General features: G+C 38.2%; 1 protein-coding gene and 1 long non-coding RNA gene across 3 annotated transcripts in view; one reads left to right on the top strand and one right to left on the bottom strand.

Annotated features, from left to right (window-relative positions):
• The window catches only part of plppr4b (phospholipid phosphatase related 4b), a 69,633-nt gene that overhangs the window by 30,455 nt on the left and 18,019 nt on the right, over positions 1–21,159 (top strand). For both annotated transcript variants that reach the window (XM_008438532.3, XM_081601458.1), the window contains exons 5-7: positions 8,683–8,868; positions 10,159–10,288; positions 10,434–10,629. In XM_008438532.3, coding sequence (XP_008436754.1) covers positions 8,683–8,868; positions 10,159–10,288; positions 10,434–10,629 — 512 coding nt within the window. The remainder of the gene's footprint in view (positions 1–8,682; positions 8,869–10,158; positions 10,289–10,433; positions 10,630–21,159) is intronic.
• Positions 13,129–13,642, bottom strand: LOC145549484 (uncharacterized). The gene is made up of 3 exons (XR_014085474.1): positions 13,516–13,642; positions 13,301–13,407; positions 13,129–13,213 (listed from the first exon to the last, which is right to left on the bottom strand). It is a non-coding gene; the product is annotated as an uncharacterized LOC145549484 (long non-coding RNA).

A 21,159-nucleotide genomic window follows, 5' to 3' on the forward strand; every position in this document is an offset into this window, starting at 1 on the left:
GTGTTGTCGTCTAACTCAGGCTAGGACGTCACCAGCTTGAATTTACCAAAATTACTAGCTATTTTCAAGGCTCTCTCTATTTATAAGGCGATATTATGAGAGTGAAAATGGCAAATTTGAACAGCGTCTGTTACTGGCTTTCAAGGCTTTACTTCTTTTTATGGCATTTTTCAAAAAAGACGAAAGTGTGCAATACCCTCATCATCTGGTCTGGAGTATAAACTGGAGCTAATGCCGTTGACATAGATCTTGCATCATACATCTGAAAATGTATTATGTACTTTGTTAAACAATACCTCAGGATTATAATTTTTTTATTCTTTGCAATTTTAACAAAAATAGTAAAATATTATCTAAAAAGTATGCCTAAAATTACTTTATAGGTGGTTAAAAGACATACTTCTGCATATGTATTAATTAGTTTTATTTTGTAATCAGGTTGCTGCGTGTTGCAGACTTCTGCCCAGGTCCCTCTTGAAAATGAGATCTGGATCTCAACGGTGTTCACCTGGTTAAATAAAGGAAATAAAAAAGGCATACTTTTTTAGCCTAAAATATACACTGCGATGTAATGTAAAACATACTGAAATTAATAATTTAAAGTAACGTTAAGTGAATTTAAAAAAATTCTATTTTTCTATATTTTAAAATATGCACAAAATATCTTTGACAGATATTTTAAATATCTTTTAAATATACACCTCTAAGTAAGTGTATATTTACATTAGAACTTTAGTGATACAATAATCTCTCGATATGATACGATACACGATATTCTGCTCATGATACATGTCTGTTACTACCCAATAGTAAGTCCCGCCCACTCCTCACAACTCTTTGGACTCACTACTGCCCAGTTCTCTGTCCAACAGGTCCGGAAAACCCCCAGAAACTCGGGTCTTACCCTAGCGATAGTTTGTGGAGAATTATCTGTTTAAACTGGGGTCGGAAAGGACTCGTCTAACTCTGACTACCTTCGATCCAGAAGTTATGACCTTTTACAGTTGAGGAGCAATCCGCTGAGTAGCCCTCACAGCGACATAACCCCTACAACCACTCCTGTTAACGGTAGCTCCTTTCCTAAAATAACGGCACTTGTTAACGGCTAGATTAAATTTAGTGACTTAGATTTAAGTCCCAAGGTCATTATTTTAACACTCACCAGAGGAAAACACAAAGCCATCCATTCCTTAGAATCATGTATGTTAACTTTACCACAATTAGGAGAACCAACAATAATTAAGACTGACACAATTAAACTCACTGTTCACAATTCCCATTAGAATTTTAGAATTATAATTTTATTAAGCAAGCTTTAGCAGGGGCATATAACAACAGATTAATTTCCAAGAGTTATAAAAGAAGCAAAAATATAATGAAATCAACTAGGATTAATCACCTCCTTTCCTTGTTCTTATTCCTAACCCGTTTCACTAAATTCACTGAGCGAGGCTTTGGGAGAAGCTGGTCAACTCATACCCGATGGTCTTTGATCTCGGCAGCTGTAATCTTTTGAGGTCCTTGGTCAGAGTCTTTGTCCAGCCGGAGCAAAGTCCTCTTTACTGAAGGGAAGCGGAGAGAAGAGTCACGCTTTCCATTAAACGTGCAGACTCTTTGTCTTTGAAAGACCTCCGTCTCTTCTCCAAGTCAGCTGCACCGGGGTTGAGAGCGTTGGGTAGAGGCAGAGGATTCGGTCGGATCAGGAACCAGGGTTGGTGGCGGGTGGAGCTCGTCCCTTCTAGGCAGCGTGAAGTCGTGGAGTAAGTTTCCCTTGGTCCCTCGGTGTAATCCTCCGCTGATCTTTAGACGGCTTCCTCTGATGACTCCGCTTCTACGCTGCAGACGAAGAACCCTCGTTCTGTCCCGTACATCAGTATTTATGCACTGAGTTTCCATGGAACCTGCCCATCGCATTATGTCATTACCTGATGTCATGCAAGGCAGGGCTGCCTGTGGAAAGTACCGGGCTCTTTCTCAAGTTTTCCAATGACTCATCCCTGCCTCCTCGCTTCATCGGGGCAGTTCCCTTTTTTCCGTTGACCATCTGTTTCCAACTCTGCCGCACCCTTGCCTTCCTTCCCCATTTGATGACTCACCCCTCGCCTTTTGCTCAGTGAGAAGTATTCTTTTCCCTTACCCCATTATCCATGGTTTTTAATAATACATGCTGATTTTATATAATCATGTTATTTGTTAGTTGACTCAAAAGTATAACCTCCAGCCTTTCATAATGTAAACTATTATCATTCACTTGATTATAAGTACAGAACATCAACTGATTAGTATACATTATTGTAACACTTACTTAATCAAAAATACAGAATACATGTTTTGATCATACATTACAGACATTTCTTCATTGGCCTGTGTATTGTCACTTTATAATCACTTATCACTTATAATCATCATCTAATCATTATTCAGGGTATACTGTTATTTCTCAGGCCTTTATTCCATTTTTCTGCGTATACCTGGACAGATCTCACATACTTCATACCAGATTTCTCGACATACGATATATAATGCGATATTCAGCAAATGATACAATTCAATACACTTTAGCAATTTTCTGAAAGATTTTAGAGGGACATTTTGTGACTGTTATAGAGTTGGACTGAATTAATTTAACTGAAAACTGATTAAAAGCACCAACTACACAATACCTGGCTCTGGTTGGACATGGACACAGACTTAAAGTTGACAGCTGGACAAAATGAATCAAAGAAGAGGTGAGGAAACATGTTTCTTTTAATTGAAACAGTACAAACTGTAGCTTACATGCATTTGGAAAAAGAAAATAAAGTGCACCAAGTACCTGCTCTGAATAGTTTGATACCTTTTTAACCTTGACACTTAACATCTGAAGGAATCACTAAGCCTGATGACTGAATCACTCTCCTAGCGAAGCAAGCAGTGAGTGAGCAAGGTGACAGTTGGATGTTACGATACTTGCGGATGAATATCGATTTTTTCCTAGGAAAGAAAGTATCAATATGTATCGCAAAATCGATTTTATTACACAGCCCTAATTTACATTTGGGAAAATACGTATTTTGTTCACTTAATACAGTATACTTTTATTTAATATATTTCTTAAAAGTGTTTTTTGGTATATATTTAAGTATGTTTAAAGTTATAATTTCGAAATTGGTCCAAGCATACTTTTAGTATACTTCATATATATTTATAGGTATTACGCGTATATACGTAATATAGGTACGCAGATTAAAATGTACTTTTAGATTTTAGATTAAAATGTACTTTCACAAATGTAAGTATGTTTGAAATATATGAAAGTATTTTTTTTTCACATGGGAAGGTGAAATCAATTTTAGCAAGACAGGAACTGGAGAAATTAATTCACACTTTTATGACAGTTCATCTTGTCCACAGTAATGCACTGTATGTAGGCATTAGGGCTATTGTAAAAGAATATTTTACTAATCGAGTACGCTATAGATTATTTTTACGATTAATCAAGTAGTTGGATCTGTCTCTCTCTGAAATGGTGGCCACGTGGTTCCGAGAGCAGAAAAGCTGTCATACTCCAAACATCGCGGCAGGTGTTGCTACTGTCATATCCATAAATCCAGCATACCTTATGGCAATGCGCATGCACACATCGATTTTTCGTCACATACTCCTTACTCAGCAGATTTCTTATATCTGTAGAAGTTTCATTTTGTGTGTTTTATTTCTCAGAAGTTAATGGTAAATTTTATTTAATTAAGCTGCTATGTTAATCAAACAAATGACTTTTGCTGTTTCCAATATAGTTACCACAGGGATCTTGGGCCCCTTGACAAAAAAATTGATTGGGCCCCCCTGCACAGCTGATGTTGCAATTAATTGAGTCTATTTGACCGATAAAAAGCATCACAATTGTAAAGGATTGCAACTTGCTTTCTTTGGTACAATACTCATACTAACACAATATTCACTGCTAGTGAATTTTACATCCAACAGTCCACATACATACTGTATGTATGTATGCAAGTAGGTTGCTTAAATTTTTTCTATTAGTTTTAGATGCTGAAATGTCTCTCCCCATGAGCAACATTCAAAAGCAATGTGCAAAATATACATGAAGCAATCCAGACTTCTCAAAAATGCTATGTAGTTGCATTTTATTCAAGCTGCAGTACATAACTTTAATAAAAAATATGTTTTCTCCATATTTGTTAAAGTTGTCACCATGTTGTGACAGTTTGTTATGAGACAGTTAATCTGTGAAAACAATCAATCTCATCCACCTCCTTCCTGAACTACTATTGCTAACTAAAGTAATGCATCATTCTGACCAAAACAACCAATCAGAACCTGGAGGACAGTCTTAGTATTGTCAATCAACCACTCACTGCTAAATGTGCTAATGGCAGAGAAATAACTTATCATTACAGGAAAAATGTTTATCTGCTGTCATTGGTAGCTATGCTAACTAGACTGAGCATTTACAACAGGCTATGCTAGCTACAGCATAGCACAGAGCAAGGAGAGGAAAGATGAGCAGCCACATATGATTGTGATTAACAGCACTAAAACGCTCCTGCCACTGACTGGTTGTTTCTAGATAGTACTGGGAGAAAGCAGAGGAAATAGATTTTTCACAGATTACCTCTCATACCATACTGTCACAACATAATGACAGTTTTAACAAATATATATAATTCTTTTTTACATTTTTATAAAAGTTACATACTGCAGCTTTAATTTCACTTAGGAGAGAACAGGTCAGGAGGGACGTGGGTTATAACTGCTGCTGACTGGCTCATCTGTTGTTAAGTGTGGTAAGAGGTACAGGGACAAGGTAAATATATGAATATGTTGGGAATTTCTTCATAGCGGGGCTGAACCCAGTGTTACACCAAGCACTGTAGCTAATATTAGCTGGTATCTCGCCGGTGGACATAAATACAGTAAAGTAATATTCCAGTCACAGAATATACACAATAATATGTCCATCTTACTTGTGAAATGTTGTCTGTGGAGCCTCACATCAATAGTCCATCGATCCGAACAACAATATCCCTCAGTTCTGAGGCATCTTCTGCTGTTTTGATTGAGCAAAGTAGGAGGGAGTACCGCTCCAAGATGGCCGCCGTATTTCTTGCACCGGAGCAGCCAATGCGGGGTCTACTCTTACATCGTATGATGCTGCTAGCACTTAGCAACAGCTCATAGGCGGAAGTGACAGCGCTGCCCACCACAAATAATGACCCGGGCGGAACAGGGTGCGCTAAATAATGAAACATATTTTACAAAGCTTCAAGGCAGATAAATTTCCCTCGAGTAATTTTAATAATCGATGTACACCAATCATTCGAGGAATCCTTACAGCCCTAGCAGGCATTAGCCAGAGCTCTATCACCCGCCTGCAAGTTGTGCAGAACTCTGTTGCTCAGCTGTTAACTCAGATCCAGGCGCCAGAACATCACTCCCATCTTAGTGTACCTTCACTGGCTCTCTATGGACTACAGAATTCATTTTAAGCTTTTGTTATTTATTTTCAAATGCTTGACCAACATTGCTCTACCTCATCTATCTGATCTGCTTCAACCTTGTTGTATGGCACCTTAAAATATGCCTGCTGTGGAAATGTATCTGTTGTTTATTTATTTCTGTTTTAATGTGCTATAGAAATAAAGATGATTGATTGATTGATTGATTGATTGATTGATTGATTGATTGATTGATTGATTGATTGATTGATTGATTGATTGATTGATTGATTGATTGATTGATTGATTGATTGATTGATTGATTGATTGATTGATTGATTGATTGATTGATTGATTGATTGATTGATACAGTGGGTATCACTGTGGGTTCTTGGGTGTGTCCTGGATCTCTTTTTACAAAGTCCCTTCCTAATTTTCGCCATGCCCTCACAGCACTGATCACACTGGGAGAGCAGTGCTGTATTCACAGCTTTGCTCAGCAAAATGTCCTGCTTGTAAAATCTGCTGTCATTCAAACGGAGAAGGGAAAAACTAACGAGACTGAGGGAGCTTGGGAGACAGATCTGTTGTGACAGTGATCATTTTTACATGTTGAAGAAGGAGAAGAAAGACTTGAGGTGTGAAAGGAGAGCTGAAGTTCAGTAGGATGTTATCAGAGTTAACTTTAACAGCACATTAGTAGTTAGTTTTAGTCATATTTTAGTTAAAGATGAGTGTTTTAGGGTCACCTACACCTGCAAGGAAAAATAACTTAATTTCACAGACATGATGAATATTTAGGATTGGAGTTTAAATTATATTGTGTTTTACAATAATACAACAGATTAACTTTTAGCTTTTGAAACAACTTTCTTGGGACTTTTTTTAGTGATCTTTTTAAAAAACTAGAAATCCTAAATAAGAGGTTCATCAGACCTGAACTTTAAATCTGCATATGAAATTCAGTTCAATTAAAAAATACTTTATGCATCCTGAAGAAAACCTAAATGCTGTTGTAACTCTAATAATCCAAGTATCTTCTGTGGATGGTGATGCTGATGGCAGGAAGGGTCTCCAGTAGCAGTCAGCTTTACAACTAATCTGAATCTGACTGAAGACTGTTGCTGTATATCAACATCATTACTATCATTACATGTTAACAGTTCAATTCCATTTAGCAGAGACTGTATTCTATAGTAACATGTCCTGAATGATATATAATATAATATAATATAATCAGTTAGCCACTGTGCTAATCCGCCTCCTTCGCTATTGCCCCTCCTCTTTTTCCTCACGGTTAGAGAGTCAGCAGAGAGATGCTGGAGTCTGGGATATGATCCTTGTCCAATTATTATGAGATGGTTTGAACTTCCTCCTTCTCTCTGCTCTTTGGTTCCTCTCAGGCAGTAACCCAGTCCAGGCGACCCTGTCAGAATTTGTTTCACTTGTGTTCAGTCAGAATTCATTCCAACTTTAGATTTTATAAATAAAAAAAGCCACTGATGAAATATTTTTGTAATAGTTTCAGTCATTAAAATAAAAACGGACCCTGGCTAAGCAGAGCTCTCCCAGAAGAGACTAGACTTTATTCAGACAGGTATGGCAGATGCTGTGTGACCCTTTTGGACTCACCTGGTTGCTTTACAAGCCCTTATCTGATACATTTATCATAGGCTGTATTAGCGGCGGTTTACTTACACAGCAATGTGACTCCAAGTGATGTTAATAATAAAATAACGATAAAAAAAAAAAGATCTTGAATCCTTATTGTTGGTCATTGCTGTGATATTTGAATCGTTCTGCACTGTTTCTGCACCAAGCTGTGTGAAAGCAAGAGACAGAACCAGCTATAGACCACTGCACCTCTCACTCAGGACTTCCTTATGCAGACTGGCTATCCTAGATGTAATATGTCATGAAGACAACATGATTAAATATTGATGGTTGCAGTCTGTGTTGTTTGACTAAAGGATATGTACTATCAAATATATTTTACTTTATTACTTTTACCATTACAACAGAAGGTTATTTTTAATAGTAGACACAGCTGGCGTCATTTTGATTCCCAGCACAAGTCCGACTTCTGTCATCTACAGAAATACTCCGTTGCCTTTGCAGTTGTCGGTTGAATCAGAGATGAACAAGAGGTTGAATACAGAGAGCTGATGGACCGCTTTGTGTCATGGTGTGGGAACAATCATCTAATCTTAAATATGAACAAAACAAAGGAGATGATTGTTGATTTCAGTAGGAACAGGGTTAGATCAAACCCTATTTCCATCATTAGAGAAGAAGTGGAGGTGGTTGAGGAAAATAAATACCTCGGTGTTCATCTTTAAAACAGACTAGAGACGCAATAGTGAAGGAAGGAACAGAGCAGACAGTAGGAAGCTATGTTGTTGAAAGCATCATCTCTGCTGCCATCATCTATTGGGGCAGCAGCATCAGAGCCAGGTACATAAAAAAACTCAACAGCCTGATAAAGAAGGCTGGTTCTGTTTTGGTTCTGTTTTGGTTCTGTTCTGGGGACGACTGTCTTCTTTCCAACCTTCTTATGCAAAGAAGGATTATTCATAGGGTCAAGAAAATAATGGACAACCCTGACCATCCTCAGGTCATCCTCAGGACATGACACTGTCTTGGGAAGGCAGAGCATCTTCAGTCAGAGGCTTCTTCAGATTCAGTGCAGTACAGACCGCTGCAGAAAATCTTTCCTGCCAACAGCAGGCTTCTGACCTGTTCAGCTCCCAGAGTCCTGTCCACTGACTCTGTGACAGGTGAGATATGATGCTGTATCTGAGCTGCAGACAGCCTCTCAGCCTGTCTGCAGCTCAGCTGAGCTGTGTGACTGCCTGGCTCCAGCAGCCTCCACAGAACTGCGCAGCGTTGAGACGTTAAGATGAGCTTTAATCCCACACGTCTGACCAGATGGCTCACTGTTCGTCCTCTGTTGTTTCTAAACCCTAAATATGTCAAATACACTTTCATTAGAGTTTAGTGATCACATTTAGGATCAGTGGGTACATTTCAAGTTAGTTGTTAATTCCATTCAACATCTTCCATTTTTCTTTTCATAGGTCACATCCATAATCTTCCATGTATCATTTAATCAAATGAACATGCTCATTGATCCAAAAGGCCATAGCAGCAGCTACAGCCATAAAAAATACTGACTGGAAATCTACATAAGCTTCAACTTTTGACCTGGAAGCTTAGTAACTCTGTATGGCTGTGATCTCCATAGCTACCCATCCTGATCTCATCTGTGGTCAGTCTCTACTTCCTGGAGTGGACCGATGTGTTCAAGCCGGTGAATTCTGGATATAACTGCCACGACCGCAGCCTAAGCCTGCCCTACATCGACCCCAACCACGAGGTCATCCCGCTGCTGATGCTGCTTAGCCTGGTCTTCGTTGGACCAGCCATCACTGTGAGTATTAGACCATAAACATGCACAGAGTTCCTGTTTCTTTGGAAAACCACATGGTTGAATATGGGAAAATATCAGTATTAAAAAAATTATTTTATTCAGAATATTTCACTTTATAAGGTACTTATAACTGTAGTTAGAAGTATAAAGTCTCATAAACTGTACAATAATACAGCCAGAGGTTCACATACAACCTCAGCTGGGGCTCCAAAGTGAAATGGAATCTGCAGACTGAGCTGCCATTCACATGGCCTGAGGCTGAGGGTGGCAGTTCAAAGGTTTATCACATTTTAATAAAGTGTTTTGAAATTGCAATGTTAGACAGAGTGACCTACACTTTTCAGTTCAAATGCATTTTATTTGTTTGTTTGAATGAATGAATGAATGAATGAATGAACATTTAAGTGAACTTATTCTTACTTTTTTGCCTCTGAACCTCATCATCGAGCGCCCCAGGCAGACAGACATAAGGCACCAACCCAGGGCAATGTGTACGCCCCACACACTGGTCAGCAAGGCACAGGAATGTCAGCCATAGAGACACAGGAGATGTAAGAGGTCAACCCCCCACCCAGTCACACCACCAGTTCTCTCCACCCCATGACCGCACGTCAGACAGACAAGCATAGAAAGTCAGGAAATTTTTTTTCTAGAATTTTTTGATAGTGAACTGACAGAACAGTGGATGACATGCAGCAAAGGTCATTGGTCCAGGCCAAACCTGTGACAGCCATAGACTGAGTCCTTTGTACGTGGGTCGCGTGCTTTACCCCTGCGCCACCACCACGCCCAGAATTCAATAAAGTTAATGGCTTGATGCAATCAACTATTGACTTTCCCCACATCCTTGCTCAGGAGGTGGATCACTGGGAAGTTAGTGGCTCAATGCAGCTGGCTTGGATTACTTAGAAAACATTGTATCAGTTGGAATAATGAATGGAAGTTGCCTTGTTTTATAACTTGAATGAAACTGTAACATCTTGGATTGATTAGATCATATGTTGTGTCTGTCTGTTTTGTAAGTTGCTTGATATAATTGCATATGATGTGAATTGATGCCATATCAAAAATTTTATTGAATTGGATTAGATCTGAAAATATGTAAACATTACTAAAAACAACAATGATCCAGTACCAACCAGAATGTGTACAGCAAAGGTTAAGAATAACAAGTAAGTAACAAAAAACACATTGAAGACTAAATGTTGAGTCTGCTGTCATCCTCAGTAAAATCTTTACCAACCACATCTACATGAAAGCACATGCAATAAATGAGTGATTGTTCTCCAGATCATGATTGGAGAGGCCGTCTTGTTCTGCTGCCTCTCTCGGAGGAAGACTGGCGGTGGAACAGAGGCTAGCATCAACGCAGCTGGCTGCAATTTCAACTCTTTCATTCGCCGAGCCATCCGCTTTGTTGGTATGAGTGCTTTCTTAGTTTTTGGTTTAAGACTAATAAACGCTTGGTTCTTCGTAATTCATGTTGCATTTTCTCACGTTATCATCCCAGGCATGATTTTTCGACTTCTTGTACAGTTATCTCACGTCAAACTTTTCATCCTCAGGTGTTCATGCGTTTGGCCTGTGTGCGACCGCCCTTATTACCGACATCCTGCAGCTAATGACTGGCTATCCAACACCCTACTTCCTCACTGTGTGCAAACCCAACTACACCACACTGAACATCAGCTGTGATAAGAATCCCTATGTGATAGAGGATATCTGCTCAGGAGCAGACTCTGCAGCTATAAACCAGGGGAGGTGAGGAGGAAAAGCATTCATCTCTTTCACTTACCTCTAGAACAAAGAACTTCCCAGTGACAAAAGTAATCAATAATACACTGTAATGAAAGAGTATGTATTTTGTTCCTTTGCAACAGTTTTAAAAAATGTGTTAAATAAGAACTGATCAACCAAAGTGTTTGGACAGTTTGAATTCTGAATACATCAGCCTCACACGGTTAATCAGCAATTCATAATTTTTGTTAAACACATGAAATAAATGTTTAAACTGTTACAGAAGAGCATCTGGAGCAAAGAGCCCTCAGAGGTCTTGAGGGCCAATGTCCTGCAACTTTTGAATGTGTCTCTGCTTCAACACACCTGAGTCAAACCATGAGTTCATCAGCAAGTCCCTGGAGAACTTCACTGCAGACTGAGCAGGTCATAAACATCTGATTCAAGTGTGTTGGACCAGGGACCCAGGTGAAAAAAAAGTATACTTTAGTATAGTGGTCCCCAACCTTTTTATTACCGCGGACCGGTCAAGACTTGGAAAAGTTTGCTGCGGCCCGGGGGTGGGGGGGGGGGAGGTTAAACCGTCAAATAGTCAGATAAGGCCTCTGCATGTTGGTGTTCCTGCTAAATCCTGAATATGCCCAATTTGCGTTGTCTTGGCATTTTTATCGCAGCCTGTGGGATTTTCCCTGACTGGGAACGAGAATACGACCTGTTGAATGTGACAGGTAGCCAATCAAAAAGCGCGGTGATGTAAGAACAGAGGGGAATCCCAAACAGCTGGCATACTAAGAGTCCGGTGGATATCGGAGATGATATGTGGAAATGTTTATTATTAAATCTAAAGGTCATTATTGTTTATTCAGTTAAAAATGTTAACTATGAAACAACACATTCACCTCCAAATCATAGTGCAGCAAATAGAGCGGCTGCTCCCGTCTATCCACCGCCTTTTCTTTTTGTTACGTCTTTTATCTCTTAAAATGACTCCACAAACTATCACTACTGCTTCTACATCGTCATCCGTGTTTGGTTATTCTAAATTTCCATATGCTATGTTGGAGTTTTGTGGATTTTCTTCTGGAATCGCGACGTGACTGGAATCGGTTCGTGTTGCTGGAATCGGTTCATGTGGTGTTTTGCTCCTGCCTTGGAGACACGAACTGATCGAACCTGTTGTTCTTTTATCAGCTCTGTGGTCACAGAGGTTTGGAGAATCGGCCGACAATTCTTAAATCTTTCCGTCTAAACCAGACTTAAGACTCACAAGCTATCATCTCCTCTCGACCACTGCCCAAACGCTCTCTGACTCTGGTCGCTATGGTAACGTTTACATATCCCTTCAAAATAAGATACAGATACTCCACAAAAACAAACATTTTACTTTCGTGAAAATTTTAACTCATGATAATGACTAACGGGAGCCCTGAGCTTGTTTCTCTGCAACGAGACGGTCCCATCTGGGAGTGACGAGAGACAATGACACCCGAAGTGTTGCTTATATCCACAGCCTGCTTGGTCTCTAGTGGCGAAACAGCTTGAAGCTTCATTGCCTCATTAGCAGCCGGTCGCCGCATGTTACGCAGAGCGGCTTGTAATCTGGGACTCACCTACCGGTCCGGAATAAATCCATTCTTCTGTCTCTTCTCTGGGCCTTTTCCCCTTTGCAAAGAAACTTTACAAAGTCACCTGATCTGTTTCTTAATCATTTTTGCTGCTTGTGGGCTCCGTGTTGGCGCGCAAGTAAGCGAGAGAATCCGGTTAAAGGTTTTTCATAATAAAAGATCCTCCAGACTCAATACAAAAAACGGAAATATTTAATTATTTATTGCGCGGCCCCGTACCAATTGGTCCACGGACCGGGGGTTGGGGATCACTGCTTTAGTATACTAAATTTTAACATTCTTTAGTATACTTTTATCGATATACTTGAACTGTACTATTTTGGAACAACTAATTTTGTGCTTAGTATACTTTAGTACTCTTTAAATAGTATTAAATTACAACTAATAGTATATTTTAGTATGCAATACATACTTTTTTGGTACAACTTCAAGTGTACTTAAAGTATACTTTTTAAATATAATATTTCAGAGCTTTATTATTATATTTTTATATAATTATTATGTTTTGAGTGTAATAATTCTGTCTCAGAATTATATTAAAAATATATATTTCATATACTTCAAATATATTTTAAATATACTATTAATATATTAGTAATGTATTTAAATTACACTTAATTTTTATTTTTGATTTCCTGCTATTGATAATAAACTACAATTTTAATTACTCATGAAAGCCTTTATAAATACGTACCTATATTGTACATGACATGCATAACTACACTACAGTACTTACATTGTTCTAGGCTACGATTATATGGAAAGATTAATTACACAAGATGTTCAAGGTAATTCAAATATTTTGTTTTATTACCGACATTTTAAAATTGTCCAATTTAACTCACAACTTTATGAACTTTACATAAATTATCAGTTTACACATCAAAAGTGAACACATGAACATGAAAATTTAAGTGTGACAATAAAACATGAAAGTGAGGACCAATGACAGAACATTCCCGTTCACTGCACCTTACAGAAACCTACAAAAAAGAACAATAGAGCAATTAAACAGAGAAAGTATTTGTATTTAAAGAGACCAGGAAAATGGCAAATAAAAAAATACTTACAATTTTAAGATGGTGTTGGACTCGCCATGTATGTGACATCATAAGAACTGATGATGATTGGGACCGGATGCCTGGGGTGGAAAAACATTTCTGGGTGTCTTCTTTACCTGTTTATGTTAGAAGTAGAAAAAAAATAGTTAGCAATGTCAGAGAATCAGTTGATGTTGGCATTAACTATGAAGCTGTTTTAAGTGTGGACTTAGGAGACAAACTACCTTAAAATCTTTCCATCCATGATCTGAACACACTGATCCTTGCAGGGTGGTGAGGGGGGCTGGTGGTGCCCATCTCCAGCAGCCATCTGATGAGAGGCAGGGTTCACCCTGGACAGGTCACCAGTCCGTCACAGGGCCCTGAAAGCCAACAACAAATAAAATGTATGAAAGAGAAATGTTAGATTAATAAGGGGGGAAATTATTTCCAGTTACCTTTAAATCAAACCATGTTTATTAAGCACTTAGCGTTGGTAACACAGCAGTTTTTGTTGTTGAAAATGTAGCTAGCTCCTCATTAAAAAAACAAACTTCTCTACTAATAATACATGCAATTTCCTGACTTTTATTTTCAAAAGAACACGTAACACTGCAACTGATAAACCAAATAAACAAAACAACCAAAAACAAAAATAAAATGGATTCTCAGTCTCCATTAACAAAAAACGTGCTTGAATAAAAACTAAACATAAAGCCAAAGTGGAAATAAATACTGCATTCAACCAAAAGAGTGCAGATTATGAAGTCTGTATACTATATTGCCCTTCAGTAATCACGAGATTTAAATAGAGAAAACGGGCACATCCGACTACCTAATGCAATAGTTCACACTACACCATTTTTTGCCCCTATTTCCCCCTTATGACAATCTTAGATCATTGGCCTATCTAAGATCGTCGCTGGTAGTTTCGTAACCGATCATCCTGCAGTGTGTGGTGTGTTACGGTAGATTGTCGTGGCCGCTCCGATCTAAATCAGGGATTTTCCCCGTCTGGGAGCTGCAGCCTGTTGAATGTGACAGGTAGCCAATCAGAAAGCGCAGATTCTCCTCCCTGCTTTCTGAGGGGAAATTACGGAGGGGAATCCCAAACAGCTGACACGGCGCAACCCGAAGTCCAGCAGACATCGGAAATGATTTGTGCTATCATTAATGTTTATTCAACATTTCGTGCAAAGAATATAGAAATGACAAGGGGAGGAGTTGGGAGAAAATTTCTACCTCAGTTGATAAACCCGGCAAGTTTTCAGCTGTTCTTCGTTAACGTGACATAAATAGGTTATAATAATTTTCATTCAGTCAGGAGTTTACGCTGACTCTAGCCACATGCATCACTGGTAGATTCTAGTAAAGCATTGATTAATGCCTGATTTTAAAATTAGTTAACTGGACTTGTAGCCATTATTTTGTGCCCATGTGGCTGGGCACGGCACGACAAACCCGATCGAACCGCTATACCTAGGATTTCTGACTAAGGAAATGAGGAAGGGAGGGTCAGTGGAGAGCACCGGAGCTGAGCCTTTTTTCATTCAGTGTCATCAACAGAAAGAAAAAAGTCCGGAAGAGACGATAAAGACGATAATTAAAATGAGGTCGAGGTATTTATCATCTGATTAATTGATTTATCATTATCGCGACAAGTCACAATACAATTGATAAAATAATTATTTAAGAAACCAACGTAAGTTATATATCTTTACTGCATTGTTTATAATTAAATGAAGATAATTAATAAACAAACTTACCTCCAGCTAGCAACATTTAGCAGCCTTCGTTCCCCACGGGCTCCTTTTGTGACACACATTTCATTTCCATCAGTTGTCCCGTTGTGTTGTCGGTTAACTCTGATTAGGACGTCACCAGCTTGAATTTACCAAAATTAGTAACTATTGTCAAGGCCCTCTCTATTGTTAAGGCATTATGCTTCCAGTTTTTTCTTCTCTTTGGGGCGTCTTTTTAAATAAATGAAAATGTGCAATACCGCCACCGTCTGGTCTGGAGTATGAACTAGACCTAATTCCGTTGATTATAAGGTTTTACATCACACATCTGAAAATGGATTGGGTACTTTCTTAAAAATTACATCATGATTATAATTTTTTTATTGTATGCAATTTTAATAAATAGTAAAAGATTATTAAGGCACTTAAAAATTCATACATATTCATTCATATTTTGTTCACTTAAAGTATACTTTTATTTAATATATTAAAAGAGTATTTTGGTACAATTATGTTTGAGTGTGTTAAAGTTCTAATTTCGAAATTGGTACAAGTATATTTTTAGTATACTTCAGATATACTTATAGGTAGTACACTTAATATTTAGTATACTTAAAGTGTACTTTCACAAATTTAAGTATGTTTGAAGTACACTAAAGTATACTTTTTTTCACCTGGGGAGACATTTAGAAGTAACAGGACATCAACCCTCCAGGCCTGGACGTGAGCATATCAACAGTTATTACTTTTAAACCCACGGTCTCTGTTTTTTGTGTGTGTGTGTTTGGTTTTTTTTTAATTGCTCTGAGCAACATTTAGCAGAGTAGATTAAAGTGAAAAGCCAGAGATATTGGATGAGAAACTAGTGTAAATACATGCAGAAACATACCTTCGTCATTTAGGGAGAACACAGCTATTCTTATGCTGCATCCTGCACCTCATGAAGACGTTTGTGCTTTGATACGCTGAGAATTTAAGTACAGTTTTGTAGATGGAAAATACAGAGGTGAGAACTGATGTGATGCGCAACACTGACCAGATGTGGTTACAGCTCTGCTGGAATGTTTCTCCTGCCTGACTTCATTCTGTTCTTCATCACTGACCCGAATGCCCAGAACCTAGTTTTCCTCAACAGAACTGTCACATTCATTGGTTCAATCCACTTTATGTTTTCATAAAGTGGAAGGATTTCTATTGGTTGATCTATTTCAGCAGCTGAAATAGATCAACCAACAGGTATTTCATCTGACCACCTGGCAGTCGGGTACGTTGGGGACCAGACCACTGAATCCTTGAAACTCCCTCTAAAAATGCTTCTAACTGCCTTTTTCAATAGTTCAAACACCAAATATATCTCAATGTTCATTGATACGGACAATGGAAACATCTTAGCTCTTCAGCAGAAGCTGAGGTCTACAGTCTTCCTTACCTCCACAGCCAATCACTGCAAAGGAAATGAATCCTTGATTAGCTGCTTTGCGAACTCCAGGCAATAGAGTGTCATGTACAATTGCTCCAAAGAATTTAAATGTCTTAAACATAAAATTTCTAATGTCATTAACATGACATTCCATGTTCAGATGATGGTTGAATTAACATTGATTCATAACTTATTCAATGTAGAATCAACACAAATATGCATTCATATCTTTATATTTATTATTATAAATATATGAATTTATAAATATGAATACTATTTTGTAAATAATTTATATTAATAAATAAAATTTATTATAATTTATTTATTTTAATAATTTATATTATTATATAAATATTTATAATACTAATATTATAAATTAATATTTATTTCAATATTCATTTAATTAAAGGAATGTTAAAGGAATGCCAGTAAGATGTATTTTTTTTTAAAAATCTTTTATAAAACAAGTTTGCTTTTTGATGGATGGGTGTATATTGTAACGCCAAGCATATATTATCATATGTTATTGCTGCAATAAATTATTTTGGTTGCTGACTCATCTGTCATTTTTTTAGCTCAGTTGCCTAGGCTTGTCATAACAAATTTTGCTGAGCAATTAATTGTCTCAAAAATTATTGCGATAAACGATAATATTGTTTGAAGACCTTTTTACAGTGTTTTAATGGAAATTACATAATAATACAAGCAATATCATGCCAAAAATAGATGCACATTATTTTCAAAAGAACACTTAACACTGAAACTGGTAAACAAAACAACCAAAAGCAAAAATAAAATGAACTCTCAGTCTATGTTAACAATAAATGCACTTTAATAAAAAACTAAACAACATAAAACCAAAGTGGAAATAATAACTACATTCAACCAAAATAATATAGATTATGAAGTCTGTATATTGTCCTTCAATAATCATTAGATTTAGATAGAGAAGATGGGCACGTCTTCTCTGCCCCGATTTTCCCCTTACGACAATCTCAGAATGTTAAACGTTCTAACATTGTCGCTTGCGATTTCGTAGCCGATCATCCTGTAGTGTGTCGTATGTTACGATTGATCGGGTCCAGTCGTAGAACCTCGTGGCCGCTCGGATCTAAATCAGGGGTTTTCCCCGACGGGAGCGAGAACGAAGCCTGTTGAATGTGACAGGTAGCCAATCAGAAAGCGCGGATTTCCCTCTATGCTTTCTGAAGGGAAAACACGGAGGGGAATCCCAAACAGCTGACTCGGCGCAACCCAGAGTCCAGCGGACATCGGAGATAATATGAGGAAACAACATTAATGTTTATTCAACATTCCGTGCAAAGAATCTCCGCAGAAATGACCAGGAGAGGAGTTGGAGCGAAGTTGCTACCGCAGTTGATAAACCCGTAACTTTTCAGCTGTTCATCGTTAACGTGACATAAATAATTTACATTTATGTAAATTATTTCAGTCGGGACTTTAAGCTGACACTAGCCCAGGGGTGGGCAATCCTGGTCCTTGAGGGCCGGTGTCCTGCAACTCTTAGATGTCTCCATGATCCAACATACTTGAATCAAACAGCTGAATCAGTGCAGTCAAGTTCTCCAGAGTGCTGCTAACGACCTCATTATTTGAGGTGTGTTTTAAACACATTTATTGGCAGATCATGGGTAAACTGTGTACAAAAAGTTTAAAATGACAACATTTGTTTGATATAACATTTTATTTAAGAAAAGAGGGACAAATCTTTAAATTTACATTTAAAGATTTACATTGTACATTTTCTGTACATCTTTAAACATATTTGACTCCTTTTTGACTTTCAGAATAACAGTCTATTGTCCACAGAAGAACAGCATCCATGAGTTTAAGCTTTGTACTCTATGAACTAGGGAAACAGTACAAGTTGTGGTAACCCCAGTTAGACTCTGGTTGGCGTCACTTTGATTCCTTGGGATGTTTTCCTCTCATTCTGGCGTGTAATGAAGCCACTTCTCGACAGTTTTACTGCAGTCCTCAAGAGTCAGCTTTTGGTCAAACTGCAGAGCAATGGCTGAAAAACACAAAAATAAAAGTGAGGAAGGTGCCGGTTAAAAATATGATAAACATTTGAAAAGTTCTGAAAGACATTGAAAGATTAAACAGTGTACTGGTTACAGGTCTAAGAACAAATACAAAACATATAGTTCCCCATGTACAGTCACTATTAAATTAATATTTATCTTAATCTCTCATTAATATTTATCTTAATGCTTACATATACAATTACCTATCAAGCTGCAGTATAGTGTAGCATTTATGATGCTGCACTCATGTTAAAATGAGGGAATCAATATTTAAAATGAAGGGCTGTTTATCAGAAAACCTAAAGATAAAACTCAGGGAGAATCAGGGTTGATTTATTGGAAAAAATATTTATACAGAATAAACTTCCATCAAATAGCTGGTTAAATCTTCCATTAACTACAAATATTTCCAAATAAGTTGATTAAATTCATTCAAAAATGTCCATATGCTGATAAAGTAACCCAGATATCAAGTAACCCAGATAGCACACGATGTTAAATCAACGTTGAAAAATAGTTAGAATCGTTGATTTTTGGTTGAAGTCGACAAATGACGGTGCATCAACCATCAAACAACCATCCACCTCTATCTAGCCAAGTAACTAATGTTGAAACTGTGTCATTGAATCAATGTTGTTTTGTTGTTGAAATCTAATGACTGAAATGCATTTGTCTGATCAACATCTCATCAATGTCAGCTGTTTTGCCGCACCCCTTCCTCTCCCCTCCTCCTCAGCCCTGGGTCAGAGCATTTTATTACTGAGTGGGGGTTATCATGTTTTAAATTAAGCACTGTAGAGGATAGTCGGTGCTGATTCCTTTCTGTACATTTTCTTACTTGTTTATAACAATTCTCACTGACTGTTTGCGTGCGATATATCGACACAAAAACATCTACAACTTACTACAAGGAGTGGAGCGGTCCACCCCCACCATTTACATGAGTGGGATGGCCCAACCACACAGCTGCTTTGCTGTTGGCTTGTTGGCAAAAGATGTTAATTCGATATTGAATTATTATCAAAAAGGTTGCATGTATGGTTGAAATCAACAACTGACGGTGAATCAACTATAAAACATACTCTAAAAAGAAAATAGTTGAACCAACTTCATTGAATTGCTTCTGTAGGTAACAAGCAATTCAATTCAGTTTATCCAACTGAATTTATTAAATGTATCCATTTAATAAATGGATACATTTATTTGAGTTGGATGATATATTATAATCATCCAACTCAATTTGTTAATTTATTTTTAACAAATTTATGAAGTATGTTTAAGAAAACAGATTTAAGTCAGTTTTATTCAAATCATTTAGTTTACTTCAAAAATGGTAAATAAACTTACATAGCACTTTTCCAGTCATTTTGACCACTGAAAGCAAATCTTCCATTAACTACAAACTACACTAGAGTCACATTCACACATTTAATTAATGCACAGATCAGTCGGGGTTAAGTGCCCAGGGGTCACGTTGACATGTGGCAGGAGGGAGCTGGAATTGAACCGTCATCCTTCCGATAACAAGACAACTGCTCTACCCACAGAGCTACAGTGGCTTGGTAGAGAATCTGTCCCTGGTTAGCTTGAGTCATGGTGTCAGACGAGGGATACAACTGTATCAAACTTAATTATTTCAAGTAAAGTCAAAGTGAATCCAGTGTGTTTCAGCTCTGGTCCTCCAAGCCCTGCAAGTTTTAGGCATTTTCCTAATTCGGCACACATGATTTTAATTGATGTCTGATTAACAGGGTTTTGCTAAAATTAAAACATGCAGGTCAGTTTGCCTTGAGGACAAGGTTTGGGGAAGAACTCGTGATCTAAATGTTCAATCAATGTAAGCTGTTTTTCACACCCCTCTACACACACCCCTTTCCCCCCACCACTCACCCTTCACCTGGGCCCATCTGCCCCTCAATCTCCTCCCCCTTTCCACTCTCCTCCCCTACTCCTTGGGCTCAGGGTGAAACAATTTTAATTTTAAGTGAGGGTTTTAAATTTTCACATTTTATTTTGTTTAAGATTTTTTTGGCTCTAGTGGCCTTTATTTGATAGTTAACTGACAAGAAAGGGGATAATGAGAAAAGGGGGAAGACATGCAGCAAATGTTGCCAAGGCCAGGAATCGAACCTGCGACGGCTGCATCAGGTACTGGGGCAGGGGTGGGCAACTCCAGGCTTCCAGCGCTGGTCTCCTGTAACTTTTAGATGTGTCTCTTCTTCAACACACCTGAGTCAAAGAATAAGGTTGTTAGCAGGACTCTGGAGAACCTGCCTGCACTCAGGAGGTGATTCAGCTATTGAATGTCTCCCTGGTAGAACACACCTGGATCCAAGAGTTGCACGACACCGGCCCTCGAGGACCAGGATTGCCCACCCCTAAGGCCTCCATGTGTGCAATCTGTGCAGTTTGTTGCACCCCTCATCACCTTCTCATCTCCCCCTACTCCCTCCCAAAACTCCTCACACCCACCTGCTCCTTCCAGCCTTCCCCTCTTTACCTCCTCTCATCCCTTCTTCCCTCCCCCCATCCTTGAGCTCTGGGTCAGAACATTTTATCACTAAGTGGGGGTTAATCATGTTTCAAATTACGCACTACATGTTGAGAACATTGTGTTGTGATTCCTTTATGTACATTTTCTTACTTGTCTGTAAATATTATTACTGACTGTGCATAATG

Source organism: Poecilia reticulata, chromosome 20 (assembly GCF_904066995.2).
Source record: "Poecilia reticulata chromosome 20, P_reticulata-male-v2, whole genome shotgun sequence".
NCBI classification, from domain to species: domain Eukaryota; kingdom Metazoa; phylum Chordata; class Actinopteri; order Cyprinodontiformes; family Poeciliidae; genus Poecilia; species Poecilia reticulata.